Below are 21056 nucleotides of genomic sequence, written 5' to 3'. Positions count from 1 at the left end.
GCAGCCTATCCTCTGCCAAGAAAGGTTCAGCCCAGAGGCCATTGTCTAGAGAAGAAAAGGACTGGGAAGTGGGTGGGGACAGAGAGTGGGGGTGGTGCACAGCTTTGTTCAAACACTTCCCTGTGGAGTGGAGGCCCTTCCCCCATCTGAGAAAAACCTAAATCCAATCTTCGGACTGTCTTAAATCCCACTTCCTGCTCTTTTTCTTTGGTTTGTGCCATTTAATGATCCTCTGTGCCTATGACACGGAGCCTTTGGCATGGGATCCTGGAGGATATGTAGGAGTTCCCCAGGGGCTGAGGAAGGCAATCCTGACTGGCCACACAGGCCAAGCAAAAACGTGTCGGTGGAAGGTGCTTGGGCACCATGGAGAAAAGGCAAAGCAGTATCTCTGGAACCTGATAACAAACTTGGCAAGTTAGGGCCATTGGCAAAGGCGGGAAAACTCAGGTTCATGGGAGCTGAGGAGTTGTCCCCATCAGAGCAATCCTGGATTTCGGGACAAGGCTGTCCCACGACGTGAATTTACTAGTCGCTCACACTTTGAGGATAGGAAAAAGACTCCTCTAAGTTGAGAAACACACGGTGGCCCGCCCCAATAGTTTCCCATGCGCCCACGCTGAAGACAGGACTGGAGGACTACAAGTCCCGGCAGGCCCCGCACTGTGGCGCAGGCGCGACAGGAGTCTCTCAGCGAGCCTGGCCGAGCCCGGGGGCCCTGTCCTCCCCCATTGTCTGGTCGGCCTGAAAGGAGCGGGCGGCACGGAGGCGCCCTCATCTCATTGGTCAGGTGGTGCGTCCGTCGCGGTCCACGCCCACCCCCATGCAGGCCCCGCCCTACACGCCCGCGTCCGGGCCGCCTGGCGCCCCGCCCGCGCCTCCGGACCGGCGGGGCCGCGCGGCGTATCCTGCGGGCGGCGGCGGCGGGCGCGGCGCCGGGAGCCGGGCGCAAGATGATGAAGTTTCGGTTCCGGCGGCAGGGCGCCGACCCGCAGCGCGAGAAGCTCAAACAGGAGCTTTTTGCCTTCAACAAGGTGTGGCGGGCGGCCCGGGCAGGGGCGGAGGGGACGGAGGGGGGCGGGCCGGGGGCCCAGGCCGGGGACTGGAGCCACGTCGGGCCCCGCGGGAGGGGGCGCCCGGCTGGGGCGGGGTGGAGCCCCTTGGTGGGCCCGAACCTCGCGTGCTCCCCTCCTTGGCTCTCGGACTCCGGGTGCGCCCGGGTCCCGCTGACTTTCGTGCCCTCCTCGGCGGCTCTCCGTGGGCCTCACGGTCCCTGGCCCTCGCCCTGTGCGTCCCTGGCCCTCGGAGTCCCTGCGTGCCTCCCTCGCCGGTGCCACTCTTCGCATCCCTGCCTCTCCTTCTCGTGCGTCCGCTCCTGTGCCGTGTGTGCGTGCGTGTGTGTGTGTGTGTGTGTGTGTTGGGTGTGTGTCTCTGTCTCCTTGCGTATCTCCGTCTCTTTTCCTGTCTCGCTTTATCTCTCATTTTTTCTCTGTCTCTGAAATTCTCAGGCTTTCCTGTCTCCTTACGAGGGTCTTCGTCTTTGTAGGGTTCATTGCTACCTCTGTCTCTTAGTCATTTTATCCCTTTTCTTTGTGGCCCCTACTGGGACCCTTGGAACTCTGCCTAGGGCTGGGTTTTGTTTTGCTTTCGCACCAGGCCTTCCAGAGGTGAGGGGTGGAGGCAGTAGTAGGGGGTGGGGTTGGAAACTCCCTCTGCGGAGCTTCCCTTCCCCCATACCCCTCCCTTGGCCTTGTCTTGCCTGGGGTTCTAGTCTGCGGGGGCTGGGGGTGTGTGCTTGATTGAGTAGCCAGTTGTACTTCACATTGTTGTGCCTCAGTTTCTCCAGCCGTGAAATTGGGCTACTTTCCTCCTTGCTGTGGGTTCTGGCTCCCTATGCCACCTGGGCAAGTCAACCTGATTTGAATGATGATGAGGGAAGACTGGTCTTCCTTTTCCAGGAGGGCTCCTACCTCTCCCTGCACTGATGGGGATAGGGTGGGGCCCAACGCCTGCTCCTTGCTAACTTCCTCGCAGTGGAGCTGCGCCTGGGCTTCAATTTTACCCCCCAGTCTTCTTGTCTGCTGTTCAGGATTAGATTTGTTACCTCCATCACAAATGAGAGAAAACTGAAGTGCAGAGAAGCAGTGAGAACTTGTTCTGAGTCTTTCTGGAGTTGTTCCCTGGTGGGATTAACCTTAGCCTGTAGTGGCAGGGAGCTTTGGAGGGGTTGCTTCCATCTGAGCAGATCCCAGGGGCCCTGGGCTGCCCTGAGCAATATGGGGTAGGCTCTGGAATGTCTCAGGCAGGCAGTTTTTCATGCTAAGGTCCCAGGAGGTATTGTTGGGGCTGCCAGGAACCTCACACTTCTTGACCTAGAAGCTGCCAGAAAGCTGAGGGCATGAAGGGGCCTTTCAGGAAGATGATACCTCCTCCTCTGCTGGGGTGGCTGTGAAGGTTTGCCTCTGAGGTGAAGGAAAATGATCCCTTCAGGAAGGTGGAATATGTGACTTCTTTAGCAGCAGGATTGAGTTGTGCAGGAGGGACCTACAGAAATGGAGGTGAAACGCTGAAGTCAGTTCTGAGATGGTCAGAGGTGATCATAGACTTTGGGTGGTCTTGAGTTCAAGTCCCAATCTGCTCAAAAATTGCCTGTGGAATGTGCAATTTTTGTCACCATAATAGGGAGCCCTTACTCTTTGGTGCTAGGGACACAGTGGGAACAAAAAAAGGATATGTGTGTCTTTACACTTAGGGCATTGATATCCTCAATGGGAAGGCGGTGAAGATCCAAGACAAAAAAGGAAAGTGAAGAAGTAGTTCACACAATGGCCAGTGCTGTGGATATCAGAGCAGGGTGAGAGTGTGGCTATGGTCCTGTAGCCAGGACTGTATTATAGCAGTTGTTTCCTTCCTTCCTGAGTTATGAGAAGGAACCCTCCGGAGCCTGGAGCAGAGGGACGTATTTGCAATTGAGGGAAAGCAAAAGGGCCTTGGGACTAAAATCAGGTGAGCCTGCAGGAGAGTGAGGGATGCTGACAGAGAAGGGACACTTCTAAGGATTTGTTTGGACTGTAAGTAAGCTGGGACCCCCTGGAGGGCCCAGTTTACTGGTGTTGACAAACTCCTTCTGTTCTTTGTGTTGGAGCACTAGTGCAGGCAGGTGGTGATGGGGTCTGGAGGAGGGTCTTACCCTGCCTAGAGTGACTTCTGTATGTGTCTTGCAGCTGAGCTAAGGGAGCTCAGGAATGGGTTAGACTTGAGAATGTGAAGGGTGAAGATGCTAGACAACTTACCTCATCTCTTCTGTAAAGCAGAGGCTGTGGGGTGGGGACTTCTCCAGGCTATAGGGATTTGTAATATACGTGTTATATATGCCCCGTCTGCTGGACGTTTAATGGCCAAAGCCTGAGACCGACTAGACATGGTCAGGTCCAGCAAGCATAGCAGTGCTGGTGGAAAAGGAAAGCCCCCTAACTCCAACCCTACTGCTCAGCTCTCAGGGGGCTCCCTGCCAGGGCCCAATGGATGCAGGCTAGAGAGTACTGTGATCAGCCCAGACCATATAACTAGGCCCTGTCAAGCCAGCTCAGTCCCCACCTGGATGAGTTATGGGTAGGTGACTGGATTGAGATGTTTTCCTATTGTTTTGAGATGAGTTTTCACTATGTGCTCCAAACAGGCCTCAAACTTGAGGTCCTTCTTCCTTAGCTTCCAGAGTGCTAGGGTTCATAGGTTATGCCACCACACCTGGTATGAGGATAAGTAGTAGTTCCTTGTGTGTCCCACACTGGTATTCAGGATGGGGCTCCCCCAGAGGCCTTTCCAGCCTTTGGTATGAGTGAGAGCTCTTTGGTGTGTAGGCAAATGGAGGGAAACAGCCAGGCCAAAGGAAGCCTGGTGGGTGGGGAAGACCAGGCTGGGACTTGGCCCCATAGGGAGCAGAGGGGCCAGGATAGAAGCAATGCCATGGATGCTGGCATTGGCCCTCCCCACTGGCTGGGATTCTTGTCTGGCTGTTCCCAAGTGAGATGACACTTTTAAGGGCCAGGCAAGAAGTGAACTGTCTCTGGGCCTCGGTTTTCCTGTAGCTGAAGGTATGTCAAGATCTGCTCTGCCTAGGTTGGCCCGGGTGCTGACCTTGACCTCTGACCTTCATATGGAACTTTAGGCAGCTTGGCTCCTCACCACAGTTTAATCTGTGTATCTAGGAATGGGGTATAGGACCTAAGGGACAGGGATCCTCTTTAGTGCCTGTACCTTTGAGCCTGTTTTCTATTCATTGCTAGACTCTGTGCCTTGTAGGGTGACATGGGTGCTGAGGAGGGTGGGGGCTTGGCAAGTGGAGAGCCTCTGGGCCGCACATGGAGTCATGGTGGAGCCCAGGACTCAACTACCTGCCTACAGATTGGAGGCACAGTCACCCATTTCACAGTTGAAGACACTAAGGCATGGAGAGTGAGTTGGTGGACAGCAGTGCCTGAGTGTGTGTTTCCAGCAACCCTCCCTTCTCCCACAGACGGTAGAGCATGGCTTCCCCAACCAGCCCAGCGCCCTGGCCTTCGACCCTGAACTTCGAATCATGGCTATTGGCACCAGGTCTGGGGCTGTCAAGATGTATCCTTTGCAGCTGTGATGTTTGGGGCATTTAGGACTACGTGTGTGTGGTTTCCTGTTTGCTGGGGTCTGGCCCTGTCATGCTTTGTAAAGACTACAATGCATGCTGGGGTCTCTAAGGAAGTAGGCTCTCTGTGCCTAACAAGCCTAGGACAATTCCTCTTGCAGAGGATAGGGTCTTTTTGCTGGGAGTTGGGTGATGGAGGGTCAGTTTGCAGTGGCCACAGCTGTCCCTCACTGCTTTTTTAGCCAGCCAGTTTCCTAGGTGATACTGCCATCATCCCAGCAACTGGGCCAGGGCTCTGGGCCAAGATAACCATTGAGGGGATGGGTAAACTGGGGGCCTTAGTGAGTGGGTGCACTCACACATGTGTGCAAATGTGAAGACATGTGTGTTCAGCCTAGGGGATGGGGCAGTGCCAGGCTCAGCATGGTGAGCACAGCACGGCCCCCACCTGGCCTCTAGCGCTGTACAATGGGCTGTGTGAGCTGTACAAAGCGGGCATTTTCCTCCAGACCAGGGTTGGGGGGAAGCTGGGCTAGCGATGGCTCACTGTGTACTTACCCGCCCTGGGAATCCCAGCCCAAATGCTCTCCGGGAAACTGAGGTTAGTTGGTAGCTACATGATGAAGATGACCACCCCTCACCTGTCCCTTTGTGCTCTGAGTCTCAGTTTTCTGATTATAGACTCTAGTTGGCAAGAAATAACTCAGCTCCTAGAAGGGAGGATTGCAGGGTGGGTCTCCTCGCCTTGGCACTGGGAGCACTGATCAGGAAAGGCTAGTGCTTTGTGAGCGTCTTGCCTTCTCTAGGGAGTATGGCTGAGCTGGAGTTTCCCCTCCCCTCCCAGGGGTCTTGAGGCACTGATAGGGGCGAATGGGGCAGTGCCCTGGTCCTCTATCCTACCTGCTGTTCTCACTCTGGGCACTTTCCCACCTCCACAAGTCTAGCCCTTCAGTTTTTCTCCATGTCACAGGTGTCTCAGTGTATGCCAGGGCTTCCCTATCAGGCACTCTGAGCTGCCCCTCCTGGGAGGATCCTTGTGAGCCCTTCATGCTCACAGAGGAACAAAGGACACAGCCTCAGAGAGGAGGTGGGGAGCTGGGACTTTGCTTTTCTTTCTTTAAAGTCGCACAGCCTGGAGCCCCTGGAGTTGGGAAACTGAGGCTGGAGAGGGCTAACCCTAGTCTTAAAAGTCACCCTTGATGGCACCAGTGGCTCATACCTATAATCCTTAACTACGCAGGAGGCTGAGATCTTAGGATTGCAATTCAAAGCCTGGCCAGGCAGGAAAGTCCTTAAGACTCTTAACTTTAGGAAATTCAAAAAGCCAGAATAGAGCTGTGGAGAGCACTATCCTTGAGCACAAAGGCCAGGGACAGCACTCAGGCCCTGAGTTCAAGCCCCAGGATTGGCACCAAAAAAAAAAAAAAGCCACCCTTTCCCCTGCAAGACTGGCCTCATCTCCTTGGCGACCCTGCTTCCCGCCCAGCTGCTCCTGCCCCTTCTTTTGTCCCTTCCTCTCTCCCTGCCAGGCTCCTGCAGGGAATCCTAGCTTAAGCTCTAGGCAACAACTCCTGCCTTGTCACTGGGGCAACGAACATTGCTGACCCTTCCCTCAACTCTCCCCTGGTCCCTTCAGGCCTTGCCAACCGCCATCAGCCCTGGAGTTGCTGGGACTCTGGGCTCTGGCACTGGGAACTTAAAGCAAGTCTCATGCTCTTTCCTATTCCATGTGGGCTAATCTTAGTAAGGTGGACAGTGGAGGTTGTTGGTTCTGGAGGAGCATAGCTAGGGCCAGAGCTATGGTAAATTTTTTTTTTTTTTTTTGCCAGTCCTGGGCCTTGGACTCAGCCTGAGCACTGTCCCTGGCTTCCTTTTGCTCAAGGCTAGCACTCTGCCACTTGAGCCACAGCACCACTTCTGGCTATTTTCTATATATGTGGTGCTGGGGAATCATACCCAGGGCTTCATATATATGAGACAAGCACTCTTGCCACGAGGCCATATTCCCAGCCCGGTAATTTTTATTTTTCCCTATGCCAGTCCTGGAACTTGAGGCCTATCCCTTAGCTTTTTCATTTAGGGCTGGTGTTCTACCTCTTAAACCACACCTCCCCTTCTGGCTTTTTTTTTGGCCAGTCCTAGGCCGTGAACTCAGGGCCTGAGCACTGTCCCTGGCTTCTTTTTTGCTCAAGGCTAGCACTCTGCCACTTGAGCCACAGCGCCACTTCTGACCATTTTCTATATATGTGGTGCTGAGGAATCGAACCCAGGGCCTCATGTATACAAGGCAAGCACTCTTGCCACTAGGCCATATTCCCCAGCCCCCTGGCTTTTTTTTTTTCTGGTTAACTGTAGATAAGAGTGTCTTGAGTTCAGGCTCTGTGACCGACCAAAAAAAAACCCAAAAAACAAAAACATTTCACTATAGCCAGGTGCTGGTGGCTGTAATTCTAGCTACTCAAGCCAGCCTCGGTAGGAAAGTCTGTTAGACTCTGATCTCCAGCTAGCCACCAGAACACTGGAAATGGCACTGTGGCTCAAAGTGGTAGAACGCTAGCTAGTCTTGAGCAAAAGAGCTGAGGGACAGCGCTCAGGCCCCAAGTTTAAGCCCACAACTGAAACCCCCCCCCCCAAGGAAGAAAAGGTATCATAAACTTTCTTGCCTAGGCTAGCTTTGAGCCTCAATCTTCAGATTTCAGCCTTCTGAGTAGTTAGGATTATAGGGTGAACTGCTAGTGCCCAGGCAGGGAGGGAGGGTGTGTGTGTATGTGTGTGTGTGTGTGTTTCTAGAGCTCAAACTTAGGGCCTGGACACTGCGTGTGTGTGTGTGTGTGTGTGTGTGTGTGTGTGTGTGTTTCTAGAGCTCAAACTTAGGGCCTGGACACTGTCCTTGAGCTTCTTTTCTAGCACTGTACCACTCGAGCTACACTTCCATTTCTTGCTTTTTAGTGGTTAATTGAAGCTAAGACTAACAGATTTTACTGCCCTGACTGGCTTCAAACTGTGATCCTCAGGTCTTATCCTCATGAGGAGCTAGGATTACAGGTGTGAACCGCTGGCTGTTGGCTCCCTAGTTCATCTGACTTAGCTCTACAAGTAGGAGTCCTTAGCACATTTTACAAATGAGGACATGAAGGTCTTGTAGCAGTGCTAGACTCACAGGGGCTGTGTGGAACCTAAAACTAAGCCTGAATGTGCTTTAGGAGTGTAGGATGAGCTTATTTGGGGAGAGGGCTTCATTGTAGCTTGGGCGCCCCCTGAATGGGCACCGTCCATCCGAATGGTCTTGGGAAGTGGAGGGCCTCTGTATCTCCCTTGTAGCAGTTTCCTGTCCTGTCTTTGATGACTCTGTCCTTGACCAGTTACCCTCAGTTATGGAGCACCTGGTGTGGAGTTCACAGGCCTGCACCAAGACACAGCCACTGTCACCCAGATGCACTTCCTGCATGGCCGGGTGAGCTCTGCCCCCTACCTGCCAGTTCCCATGGTCCCCCATGTCCATCCACCCCTCTTGGCTAGCTGTTTTGCTTTCTGCTCATCTACTAGGGCCGCCTCCTGACTTTGCTGGATGACAACAGCCTGCATCTTTGGGAGATCATCCACCATAATGGCTGTGCTCACTTAGAGGAAGCCCTCAGCTTCCAGCCACCCAGCCGGCCCAGCTTTGACAGTGCCAGGTACTGGACCATTTGACAGGGGCCAACCACTGGTCAGGAGAGATAGGAGAAGCTGTGGGAACTGGCTGTGTGGAGGTGTGCAGGCAGGGGACACAGCCTGGCCTCTGCTTGGCCAAGGTATGCTCTGAACTTTTTGGGTCAGATGTGAGGTTCTAAGTCAGGTGAGCAGGTTAGGTCTGTGACACTGACTGTGGGAGCCTTTAGTTTTGAGAGTCCTAGGAAGGTATGTATTATATGCCAAACTCCTGGAACTGCAGCCTGGTGCTGTGTTCCTTGTAGTAATGAGCTTATTTGTGGGCTTGGGACAGGGTTTAATTCAAGCTTATGTCAGTGAAAATAACTGGCCCTTCAGTTAGGGAGATGGGCTATCATATGTCCACGTGAATGGACAAATTTGAGCATGGAGTGTCCTCTAAGATAGGTTTGGTGCTGGCAAGATAGCCCAGGAGCATGGAGCGGGCTTGGCCTCAAGAGTCTTTTTTCCTAGTCCTGCTGGGAATGGCTGGAATGGGGGAAGTTCTTGCCCAGGAGAATGTTCCTGGAGAGTGTCAGCCTCTGCAGGCAGGGACCATCTGGGCCCTTTTGTAATCATGAAGTGTCCAGAAGGCTGGTGGCAGAATTCTTGGGTGGGGCTTAGGGAGGCCTTGTCTGTCATGGTTCTGGGTGAGGCGATGTCCTGGTTCCTTCCTGGTGGTGAGAGAAGCCAGCAGTCCACCTCCAAGACCTGGGGAACCTATTTTTATCCCTCTCCCTGCTCAACATCCTGATGAATAATTGAGCAGGCTAATTACACCGCATCATCACCCTCTTGGGGTGCTGGCCTGCACTGTAAGTAGGCCCTGTGAATCCAGAGGGGCAGGAGTGAGCTAGCAATAAAGACCCAATCCCGCCCTCCGGAGCAGGTAGATAGACTATCTCATCTCTTTCTCTTGTTCCCTGCAGTACCCCAGCCAGCCTCACCCATATCACAGTGGTCCTGCTGGTGGCTGATGGTGACATCGCAGCTCTGGGAACTGAGGGTGGCAGCATCTTCTTTCTGGATGTCGCCACTCTAACACTACTTGAAGGGCAAGCCCTCCACCCAGATGAGGTTCTGCGCAGGTGAGTGGCAGGTGGGAAGAATTCCCCATATCTGGGAAATTCTCTTGACCTATTGGGCCCCCTTTGCAGTGTGCCAGAGGATTACCGGTGTGGAAAGACTCTGGGCCCTGTGGAGTCACTCCAGCGACACTTACAAGATCCCAACAAGATCCTCATTGGCTACAGCCGGGGCCTTCTGGTCATCTGGAACCAGGCAACGTGGTGTGTGGATCATGTCTTCCTGGGAAACCAGGTCAGTGGGTGAGACCTCTGCCCCTCAACTTGGGCCCCTGCACATACTTGCTAACTCATCCTCCTGACCTGTCCACAGCAGCTGGAGAGCCTGTGTTGGGGGCGTGGTGGTGGCACAATTGTCAGCTCACACAGTGATGGCAGCTATGCCATCTGGTCCATAGATACTGGCAGCCCCTCGACGCTGCAGCCCACAGTAACCACCACACCCTATGGTGAGTGCTAGGGGGGCCTGAACCTGAGGGTAAATGATTGGAGGACTGCCTGGCCTTACTGGGGACACTGCCCAGCCAAGGATGCAAAGGGAAACCCTGGGGCTGGCATGGCTGGGTAGTAAGTCCTTCCCCCTATGGAGAGACAGGAGATAGCTTGGAGGTAGACTAGGAATGGAAGGTCTGATGCTGCCCCTTCCACCCAGGCCCCTTTCCCTGTAAGGCCATCAACAAGATTCTGTGGCTGAACTGTGGATCTGGGTAAGTTGAGGGAGTGGTGTGAGTTGGGGGCTGGAAGGGTAGACTGGGCACTTGATGGTGAAGCCCTTACTGGGTACGCATTGTGCACCCTCAGAGCACCTGGCTCACATGACCTCCTTTGTAGGGGTCACTTTATCATCTTTAGTGGTGGCATGCCCCGTGCCAGCTATGGTGACCGCCACTGTGTGAGTGTGATGCGAGCTGAGACATTGGTGACCCTGGACTTCACCTCCCGCATCATTGACTTCTTCACAGTTCACAACACTCGACCTGAAGATGGTGTGTTCCCTGTCTCCCCCACTTCAACCCCAGCCTACCCTGTGAGGCCTGTGGCCTAGCTCACCCATTCTGTTCCACAGAATTTGATGATCCCCAGGCCCTGGCTGTGCTGCTGGAGGAGGAGTTGGTGGTGCTGGACCTGCAGACTCCTGGCTGGCCAGCTGTGCCAGCCCCCTACTTGGCTCCACTGCATTCGTCTGCCATCACCTGCTCTGCCCATGTTGCCAATGTTCCCAGCAAGCTGTGGGCCCGCATTGTGAGCGCTGGTGAGCAGCAGAGCCCCCAGTCTGCCTCTAGTGCCTCGGTGAGTGTGGATGTCTTGAGGCGAGATGGGAGGGAGATGTTCCCGGTGGAGGGCAGTGCTGGCTGCTGATTGAGGCACGATTGTTGTGGGTACATGCGGGGAGCTCTGAGTGCCATGCTCTGGGTAAGCAGAGACCTGACTTGAGCTCATATCTCTGTTCTTTCCTAGAGCTGGCCCATTACTGGGGGCAGGAACCTGGCCCTGGAGCCATCACAGCGAGGGCTGCTACTGACAGGGTAGGTGTTGGGGAAGCAAGTGAGGCCCTCTAGGTCTAGTATATCTCTGTCAGCCCTGATCCTTGCGGGTGCTAACATACCAGGTGACTTGGGCCTGCCACCTGGCAGGTCCAAGTTGTCCTCCTTGCTCAAGGAGGACAGTATGAAGCCTCCCTAGATCCCAGCTCAAAGTCCCACCCTGGTCTGCTTCATGTCATGGAACTGAGCTCCAGCATACCCCAGGGCTCCACCCACCTGGCCTGCTTACCCTGCAACCGGAAAATCTGGGCTGGCCCACGCCAACAGCCCAAGGCAGGTGCTGGAGAGCCCAATGTGGGCCTGTTGGGTGCTGACGTGCCTGGTGACTCAGGCTCTGTTTCCTGCCCTGCCCCTCCCTCCTGCCTGTGCTGAGACCCTACAGCCCTCCCCTGTTGGGAACTTGCTCTGGCTTTCTGAGCTATTGGGGTGAGTCCCACCCAGCCCCCCCACTCTTGCCTCTTTTCACACCTTGGCTCTGTCTTCCCCCACTGTACAAGGGTGCCACTTTTTCTCTGCGGCTGTGTGCTGAAGCTATGCCCTAGATTTGTACACACACACACACACACACACACGTACACACACGGTTTCCTCCTCCTTCCCAGCCTTCCTGCTGCTCTTTCTTCATGGCCACCTCAGGCTGTAACTGGTCCTTCCTGGGATTCCTGGCACCTATCCTGATTGCTAGGTGCCCCATATGGGAGATAATCTCCTAGTCCTTTTCCTTATGTTTCTGCCTCTGCCATCTCCTGGCTATCATGGTAGTCATTTCCACATTGTCCACCCTTTTGACAGGCTCAGGTGTGTGTTATGAATATAGCTTGGCATACAGTAAGTACCTGTTTGACTTCCATGAGAGGTGCTTGGTGTATTCAGTAGGATTCTGGCCAGTGCTGAGTATGTGCGGTAGATGCTCAGAATAGCTGTAGGAAGAATAGATGAAGGGGTGTGCAAGCCTTCCAGGGTGACTCTGCTATCTGCCATTCCTTGCAGCCATGAGGATGGCACCGTACGCTTCTGGGATGCTTCTGGTGTGGCACTGCGGCCACTCTACAAACTGAGCACGGCTGGCCTCTTCCAGACAGACTGTGAGCATGTTGACAGCATGGCCCAGGCTGCTGAGGATGACTGGCCACCCTTCCGCAAGGTAGACCCCCTCCTTTGGCCTTGAGGAGCTGCTCCTAGTTCTACTTGGTGTCATTATTCCCTCCTATCCCCTCAGGTGGGCTGCTTTGACCCCTACAGTGATGATCCCCGGCTTGGTGTGCAGAAGGTTGCACTCTGCAAGTACACAGCCCAAATGGTGGTAGCTGGCACTGCAGGCCAGGTAGTGTTGGGTATCCTCTGGGTAGGGGTGTCAGGGAGGACTTTTCTGTCAGTAGGCTTGAAATGACAGGTCTAGTGGATGGTGAGGAACCATTGTGGTCAGTCCAGAGATGGGAATGGGGCTGCTGGTGTGGCTGGTTGAGGCAGACAGATGGGAAGTGGTCTGTAGTGGAAACATTGGCTCATCTGTTAGTTCAGATGAGGTCTGGTAGAGATGAGACCACTTAGTCACTGTCCCCACTATACCTCTGGCACTTCACAGGATACAGAAAGGCTTGGTGTATGTTCATTGCTATGGGGTGACAGTGGCTCAGGTAAGAGTCCTTTGCTTTAGGAGCATAGGGACTGGGGTGGGGGAGTGGGGTGTCAGTCATTTCTAAGTTCCTTGGTGTTCATCTTGAGGGCCTTGGTATACAGTCACCATGCAAAAAGTACTTATTAGCAGGGTGCTAGTGGCTTATGTCTATAAATCCTAGCTACTGGAGAGTCTGAGATCTGAGGATCATGGTTTGTTTTCTTTCTTTCTTTCTTTCATTTTTTTTTTTTTTTTTTGGCCAGTCCTGGGGCTTGGACTCAGGGCCTGAGCACTGTCCCTGGCTTCTTTTTGCTCAAGGCTAGCACTCTGCCACTTGAGCCACAGCGCCACTTCTGGCTATTTTTTTTTTGTATATGTGGTGCTGGGGAATTGAACCCAGGGCCTCACGTATACGAGGCAAGCACTCTTGCCACTAGGCCATATCCCCAGCCTCTTTCTTTCTTTCTTTCTTTTTTTTTTTTTTTTTTTTTTGCCAGTCCTAGGGCTTGGACTCAGGGCCTTAGCACTGTCCCTGGCTTCTTTTTGCTCAAGGCTAGCACTCTGCCACTTGAGCCACAGCACCACTTCTGGCCGTTTTCTATATATGTGGTGTTGGGGAATTGAACCCAGGGCCTCATGTATACGGGGCAAGCACTCTTGCCACTAGGCCATATCCCCAGCCCTCTTTCTTATTTTTTCTTTCTTTTTTTTTTTTTGGCCAGTCCTGGGGCTTGGACTCAGGGCCTGAGCACTGTCCCTGGCTTTTTTTTTTCTCAAGTCTAGCACTCTGCCACTTGAGCCACAGTGCCACTTCTGGCTGTTTTCTGTATATGTGGTGCTGGGGAATTGAACCCAGGGCTTCATGTATGCGAGACAAGCACTCTTACCACTAGGCCATATCCCCAGCCCTGAGGATCATGGTTTGAAGCCAGCCTGGACAGGAAAGTTTGTGAGATTCCTGTCTCCAAAAAACTACTCAGAAAATGACATATGCGGTGCTGTGGCTCAAGTGATAGAGCACTAGCCTTGAACAAAAGAAGCTCAGGTACAGTACTCAGGCCCTGAGTTTATTAAGCCCCATGACAGGCACCAAAAAATAAGTACTTGACCAGAAGAAAAATAATTTGGACTTTGTTTTTTTCGTTTATTTTTGGCCGGTCATGGGAACGCAAGTTCGACTAAGTTATACTGACATAGGATTGGTAAACTTGGTGCCAGCCACGGGACTCATAGTGATAAGGCTAATGCTGATGATAGAACTGGGGCAGTTGAAAATAGAATTAGGGAAGAAGTAGCCTGAAGGCCTGGGTGCTGTTCCCCGAGCTTTTCAGCTCAAGGCTAGGGTTCTGCCACTTGAGCCACAGTGCCACTTCTGGTTTACTGGTATTTAATTGGAGATAGGAGTCTCACGGACCTTCCTGCCCAGCCTGGCTTTAAACTGCGATCCTCAGATCTCAGCCTCCTGAGTAGCTAGGATTAAAGGCATGAGTCACCAGCACCGGTAGGACTTTTATTTATTTATTTTTGCCAGTCCTGGGGCTTGAACTCAATGCCCAAGCACTGTCCCTGGCTTCTTTTTGTTCAAGGCTAACACTCTACTACTTGAGCCACAGTGCCACTTTTGGCTTTTCCTGTATATGTGGTGCTGAGGAATTGAACCTAGGGCTTCATGTATACGAGGCAAACGCTCTTGCCACTAGGCCATATTCCCAGCCCCAGGACTTTTATTTTTATATGGAAAAATTATAGACTTGGGCCAAATAAGTCTATTCACAAGGAAAAATTCAGTTTGCTTTATCGCTGGTGGACAGCTATGTAAAAGAAAGTACTCTTTGTTGGCTCACTGAAGGTCATACAATAGAAGACACTACTATTTTAGGGCTGGGGATATGGCCTAGTGGTAGAGTGATTACCTTGTATACATGAAGCCCTGGGTTTGATTCTTCACATAAACAGAAAAAGCTGGAAGTGGTGCTATGGCTCAAGTGGTAGAGTGCTAGCCTTGAGGAAAAAAAAAAAAAGATACTAGTTTAAAAAAAGTGCTTGGGCTGGGAGTGTGGCTTATCAATAGAGTGCTTGCCTACCATGCATGAAGCCCTGGGTTCGATTCCTCAGCACCACATAAACACAAAAAGCCGGAAGTGGCTCTGTGGCTCAGGTGTTAGAATGTTAGCCTTGAGCAAAAGGAAGCTAGAGACAGTGCTCAGGCCCTGAGTTCAAGTCCCAGGACTGGCAAAAAAAAAAAAGTGCTTATTGCTGGATGAATAGGTGAATGGAAGGTGGTGCTAGGACCAACATGGCGGTGGGTGGAGCCTGTGGCATCCCTCCTTTGTGCTGACCTCTTACCCAATTGTGGCCCAGGTGCTGGTTCTGGAGCTCAGCGATGTGCCAACAGAACATGCTGTCAGCGTGTCCAACGTGGATCTCCTCCAGGACCGTGAAGGCTTCACATGGAAGGGCCATGAGCGGCTGAGCCCACGCACAGGGCCTCTGTCTTGGCCTGCTGGCTTCCAGCCCCAAGTGCTGGTACAGTGCCTGCCACCTGCTGCTGTCACCGCCGTCACCCTCCATGCTGAATGGAGCCTTGTGGCCTTTGGCACAAGTCATGGCTTTGGCCTTTTTGACTATCAGCGGAAAAGCCCAGTGCTGGCCAGGTATGTGGAGCAGGGTGATGGGCAGTTGGAGCCTTAGCAAGGTGGGTTCTGAGCTTCCATTGCCCATTCTAAAGTTTAGTGTGACCAAGGCAAGCTGATTATAAAAGCCCCGTAATCTCTGTACCGTGTAAAAACTCCTTGAGGATTGTGTTGAGCATGGCCAGCTGTTAAGGTCATAGGGTAGTGCAGAGGGAGTGGCTCTGGCTCTTTGACCTGGGCTCTACAGTGCCGGCTTTGGGCCAGCAAGGGTGTGGTCTATGCTTCAAAGCATAACTAGCTCCTGCCCACTCTCAGATGTACCCTTCACCCTAATGACTCCCTGGCTATGGAGGGGCCGCTGTCTCGAGTGAAATCCCTCAAGAAGTCACTTCGCCAGTCTTTCCGTCGCATCCGCAAGAGCCGTGTCTCAGGGAAGAAGCGGGCTGCTAATGCCAACAGCAAGGTGAGTTGGGTGAGCTTCTAGGAAGTGTCTTGGCCCAAAGCTGTGGTGTTTGCTCCCTGCTATGGTTCCCTCTTAAACACCAGGATGAGTCTTACAGGGTGAGCTGAGGGGTGCAGGGGATGGATAGCAGTGAGTATGGGTGTCAGGCAGCATGGGTACAGCTTGGCTAAGGAGAGCACATTCAGAGGCCAGTTACAGTCTTAATCCTCCAGTTACAGGAGGCCAATGCACAGCTGGCGGAGCAGGCGTGCCCCCATGATGTGGAGATGACGCCTGTGCAGCGCCGCATCGAGCCTCGCTCTGCTGACGACTCCCTCTCCGGTGTTGTGCGCTGTCTCTACTTTGCTGACACATTCCTTCGAGATGGTGAGGCCAGGAAAGGAGCAGGGAGGAGGTTGAGATCTGAAGATCAGGGCTCATGCATAGCCAGCCTGGGCAGAACAGTCCCAATTGAGACTACCTCTGATTAACCACCAAAAAGCCAGAAGCGGAGGTGTGGTTCAAGTGGTAGAGTGCCAGCTTTGGGTGCCAATTAAGAGCACAAGGCCCCAGTACTGGCACAAAAAATGAAATAAAATAAAGAGGTTGGTCTTGGTTGGCCATGTGAGAAATGGGATGGCCACTTGGGTGAGGAGGCAGCAGGACTTTGCCTTCTAGGAGGTTGTAAAGTGTTAGAAACACTGTGTGCTGAGCCACACTGCTAACAGGGACGTTCTGGCCACCCATACATCTCCTCAGTGGGACAGAGGGGGAAGATTGCTGACATAGCCAGGGTGGGCCGCAGAGACTTGAGCAGGAAGATGAGAGGAAGGAGAGGTTGGTACTGGCTGCTATGCTGAGGATCCGGCTTTGACTGAATGGCTTGGGAACCCTACAGGTCCTGGGTTTGGTCTTTATTTTTTCCCCCCAAGTACACTAGTTTTGAAGTCGGGTCCTTTTGGTCCCATTTCCAGCTGCTTTTGCTCGTTATTTTTCAAATGTGCTTTGCTTTTTGCCCAGGCCAGCTTGGACTGTGATCTTTCTACTTATACTTCCTGTACAACTAGGATGATAGATGGATGGTTGCTGTGCATTGCAGTAGCTTTTTTTTTTTTTTTTTTTTCTTTGTCAGTTCTGGCACTTGGACTCAGGGCCTGAGCACTGTCCCTGACTTCTTTTTGCTCAAGGCTAGCACTTGAGCCACAGTGCCACTTCTGGCCACTTTCTATATATATGGTGCTGGGGAATCGAACCCTGGGCTTCAGGTATATGAGGCAAGCACTCTTGCCACTAGGCCATATTCCCAGCCCTCGCAGGTAGATTTTCTTTTTTTTTTTTTTTTCTTTTTTTGGCCAGTCCTGGGCCTTGGACTCAAGGCCTGAGCACCACCTTCCCTAGCTTCTTCCCGCTCAAGGCTAGCACTCTGCCACCTGAGCAACAGCGCCCCTTCTGGCCATTTTCCATATATGTGGTGCTGGGGAATCGAACCGAGAGCTTCATGTGTTGGAGGCAAGCACTCTTGCCACTAGGCCATATTCCCAGGCCTCACAGGTAGATTTTTAAACTGAGACACAAATATCTTCTCAAGTGTCAGAGATGTCACAGCAACCATGCTGTTAACATTGGTCCCCAAGAGCAGAGGCTAATTCCCTGGACTCAGTTCATGCTCAGTCTGCAGCCCTTCTTTCTGATGTCATTTTGTTATTGAGAGTTTTGGTCTAGTGTCTGGATGGGGTGGGCGCCTACCTCAGTATTGTCAGGCTAGAGTTGCTTTGCAGCTTTTCACCTGGGGCTCCCAGTGGCTTTGCTCCAGTGCCTAAGCTACCAAGTATGTGGTGTGATCAATGTCACCCACCCTCCTGCTTTGCTCAGCTCTTGCTCTCCAGTAGATTGTGCCCCAGAGGCTTGGCTCACACCAGAGCAGGATAGGTAGGTTCATCCTGCTCTGGGCCTGAGGTCTTCTGTGGAGCATGGGTGACACACCACAGGGAGTGGGACAGAAGGCTGGCCTGTGGCACCCAAGGGTAAGAGGTGATTCCTAGTGTGTGCCAGGACTGATAGGATGTGGGGGAATGAGTCTGCATGTGGGGTTTGGTCTTAGATGAAAAGGAGGGAGCTGCTTTTGCTGAGATGGGACTAAGGGTGTCGCAGGGTAGGCCAGTGAGATTAGTCCTTATGGCCTGGCATCCCTGTGCACATGCCCTTGGAATGGCTGGTTCCTCTGCAGAAGGGTTACATCTAGGATTGTAGCCGAGTCAGCAGCATATATAGCTGGTGTTTTAGGCCAATTGGGCAAGGTCACCAGGGAAGACAGGCAGGAAACTGCTTGAGTTTTGGATGCTAGAGTTAGGAAGTAGAAGTATGACAAAGAATCTCCATAGATCTCACTGCACATGTCCCCCACAGCGGCTCATCATGGGCCTACCATGTGGGCAGGCACCAACTCAGGCTCTGTGTTTGCCTACGCGCTGGAGGTGCCGGCAGTCACAGCAGGAGGTGAAAAGCGGCCTGAGCAGGCAGTGGAGGCTGTGCTGGGCAAGGAGGTGCAGCTGATGCACCGGGCACCTGTGGTGGCCATTGCTGTATTGGATGGGCGTGGCCGCCCACTGCCTGAACCCTACGAAGCCTCGAGGGACCTGGCACAGGCTCCTGACATGCAGGGTGGGCATGCTGTACTCATCGCGTCTGAGGAGCAGTTCAAGGTGGGCTTGTGGTGGGCTGAGACCCCCGCCCCTCCAGACTTCTATCTTGGACCTCTAAACTCTCTATCTGTTGAGACCTTCCATTTCCCTTCTACCTCATCAGCTTGTCTCTAGGCAGCATAGATCCCCGAAGAACTCTAATGCTCCCAAGTCTTGCCAAGTTCCCCAAGATCCTCCAACCTCACTGTCCCCACAGGGCCCTGCAGGGATCAGTCTCCTATAGATAGGATCCTTAGTACCCTATAGTTGATCTGGCCACTGGTGGAGATCAGGGAGGTTGCTGGGTGTGGTTAAGCCTGGGCTGAGTTTGCAGGCAGGGATGGCAGGCTAAGCAGATAGCAGTGTGGTCCAGGGTACATTTAGGCTGAGGGGCAAACTGGTTATCTGCAGCTTTGACAGCAAGGGATCCTTGCCCATTGGTCATCTACCACCAGGTGTTCACACTGCCCAAGGTGAGCGCGAAGACCAAGTTCAAGTTGACTGCTCATGAAGGTTGTCGTGTGCGGAAGGTTGCCCTGGCCACCTTTACCAGTGTTGCATGTGAGGACTATGCTGAGACCTGTTTGGCTTGTCTCACCAATCTGGGTGATATTCACGTCTTCTCAGTGCCAGGCTTGCGGCCTCAGGTGCACTACTCCTGCATCCGGAAGGAAGACATCAGTGGCATTGCATCCTGTGTCTTCACACGCCACGGACAGGGTAAGGTGGGGCAAGTGGTAAGGTGGGGCAGCACTGGAGAGGAGTCAGTGAGGGATAAGGCTAGTCAGGTATCCCTGCACTCTTTGATCCTCCTCTCTCACCCACAGGCTTTTACTTGATTTCCCCATCAGAATTCGAGCGCTTCTCCCTAAGTGCCCGCAACATCACAGAGCCACTCTGTGATCTGAACATCAGCTGGTCCCATTATGCAAGACAACCTAGGTATGTGGGAGGAGGCAGGGTTACAGGGTTCGGTGTCACCCACTCTAGGCTCTGTGCCCCCCCCCCCCATGTACCTGCTGGCCCTCTGGTTTGGGGAAGTGAAGATGGCGTGTAGCACCTGCTATGGTCTCCACTGTGGCCCCCATCTCTGCAGTCACAGGCTCCAAGAGTCGCCAAAGCTGAGCCAGGCTAATGGGACCCCGAGCATCATCCTGGCCCCACAGAGCTGCGATGGAAGCCCTGATCCAGCTTACATCAAGGGAGCTGGTAGGAACTGACAGGGTTGGGGCAGACTGGGGCCAGAGCTTCCTGGGGGAATGAGGCTGCACAGCCCAGGGGCAGGGCAGGCCCCTATGGAGGCACCATTGGAGCCAGGACTGGAAGCCGGCAGGAGAGGAGTAGTTGAGGGCTACTTGTCAGTGCTGTATCTCACCTGGTGTATGCCTCCAGGTCCAAAGGGGTGCTGAGGGGGCCTAGCAGGGTCTGAGCACTTCCTCTCTGCAGAGACCCCCGAGCTGCCAGAAGCCACACTCTCACCCATGTCCATTGACTCAGCCACCAGCGCTGACACCACACTGGACACGACAGGGGACCTCACAGTGGAGGATGTGAAGGATTTCTTGGGGTGAGACTACCTGCCCTCTTGCCCTAGCCCCCCTTCTGGGAGCCACCAGAGGCTTCCCTAGCCTGACCCTCTGATCACTCAGGTCTTCCGAGGAATCAGAGAAGAACCTGAGGAATCTGGCAGAAGATGAGGCCCGGGCCTGCACCATCCTGATCAAATGAGGTGCAGCAGGGGTGAGACCCTGGCCCTCTTTCCTGCCACTCAGCCGGCTCCACCCATCAGGCTCTATCTGGGGCCCCAAGACCTCCTCCACTCCTGGGCTTGCCCATTCCTGGTAGGCCTTGCAGTGGAGTCACTTGCTAAAGTTGGCTGCCTTCCTAGGGGTGGCCCATGTGTTACAGGGTCTAGGTGTGGACTAGGACCAGTTCTGAGTGCATGGAGGTACAGGGGCTTTGGCCTGTTATCCCGTTTCATAAGAGAGGGTCTGAGATACCCAAGCTGGGCCTGCCAATTGAGCCCAGTATAGCTTGGCTCTGGGCTCATCTGGTCTTATCTTGAGTCCTAGCATGGACCCAGTCTAACGCCTGTAGACATGCCTGACCCATTTGCTACCTAGTGCCCCTGTACTGGGCCAGACTGCCCATGCTCTCTTCCACTGGGCCACCACTGCTCCTCTCTGGCCTCGCAGGTCTGTGTGTAGCCAACACTTAAGACAGCCTGTCATGGGCAGTAATACCTGTCCTTTGAGCCTTTCACCCTCTGCTGACTGCCTCTCCTCTACCAGGAAGACCACTGTCTCCCCTGCCTGGCTGGGGTCCTGGATGCTGTCTGGCCCTTTAACATAGCCCTTACCTGCTAACCTAATCCAGTGGGACTTACTGTCCTGTTCCCACCAGTGCTGGGCCCTAGAGCCACCCCAGCTCAGGATGAGGGCATGGGGCCTGAGCCTCCTGGGGACGCCAACCTGGGGAGAGGACAGGTAGGGCTGGGTAGCCAGTCCCTCCCCTCCCTTTGTAAAGAGTATTTTTCTAGCATCTGAACTGGGCTGGATTGGCATTTCTAAAACTATTTTGGTACTTGTTCCTGGGCCAGTCCCTCAGCGTGTGTGCGTATGTGTATATCTGAGTGGTTGGAAGCTCTGCTGGGCACCCACAGCTGGAGCCAGTCAGTGTGTGTCTGGGTGTGTGTGTCAGGATGGATTGCCCTGTAGATTGTACCTTGGGGGGTTTTCTGTC

At 53.5% G+C, this 21056-nt stretch overlaps 1 protein-coding gene across 3 annotated transcripts; it reads left to right on the top strand.

Annotated features, from left to right (window-relative positions):
* Positions 1-856: 856 nt before the first annotated feature.
* Llgl1 (LLGL scribble cell polarity complex component 1) lies at positions 857-20334 on the top strand. Of its 3 annotated transcripts, none has more exons than XM_048365018.1 (22): positions 857-1034; positions 4517-4614; positions 7994-8075; positions 8168-8298; positions 9241-9399; positions 9469-9631; positions 9710-9845; positions 10049-10103; positions 10228-10382; positions 10463-10686; positions 10855-10922; positions 11931-12084; positions 12160-12264; positions 14920-15212; positions 15507-15654; positions 15873-16020; positions 18040-18335; positions 18770-19034; positions 19142-19256; positions 19411-19523; positions 19761-19881; positions 19964-20334. In XM_048365018.1, exons 1-22 carry the CDS (start codon positions 954-956, stop codon positions 20040-20042), a joined length of 3189 nt encoding a protein of 1062 aa, XP_048220975.1. In that variant the 5' UTR covers positions 857-953; the 3' UTR covers positions 20043-20334. The 3 variants fall into 3 exon arrangements, with proteins under 3 accessions (XP_048220975.1, XP_048220974.1, XP_048220973.1); XM_048365017.1 differs by having other exon boundaries at positions 858-1034; positions 9713-9845; positions 15867-16020; XM_048365016.1 differs by having other exon boundaries at positions 859-1034; positions 15867-16020.
* The last annotated feature ends 722 nt before the right edge of the window (positions 20335-21056 follow it).

The sequence above is a fragment of the Perognathus longimembris genome, chromosome 17 (genome assembly GCF_023159225.1).
Source record: "Perognathus longimembris pacificus isolate PPM17 chromosome 17, ASM2315922v1, whole genome shotgun sequence".
Lineage (NCBI taxonomy): Eukaryota > Metazoa > Chordata > Mammalia > Rodentia > Heteromyidae > Perognathus > Perognathus longimembris.
The sequence above is the reverse complement of the archived record's forward strand: the minus strand, read 5'-3'. Positions and strand labels throughout refer to the sequence as shown.

What these genes read in the sequence shown, in the direction of transcription:
- Llgl1 (XM_048365016.1), top strand. Translation starts at nt 954, where the DNA reads ATGATGAAGTTTCGGTTCCGGCGGCAGGGCGCCGACCCGCAGCGCGAG. An exon ending in TGGCTGAACTGTGGATCTGG is followed by an intron (nt 10,104 to 10,227) that starts GTAAGTTGAGGG and finishes CCTCCTTTGTAG; the next exon opens with GGGTCACTTTATCATCTTTA. An exon ending in CATTATGCAAGACAACCTAG is followed by an intron (nt 19,257 to 19,410) that starts GTATGTGGGAGG and finishes CCATCTCTGCAG; the next exon opens with TCACAGGCTCCAAGAGTCGC.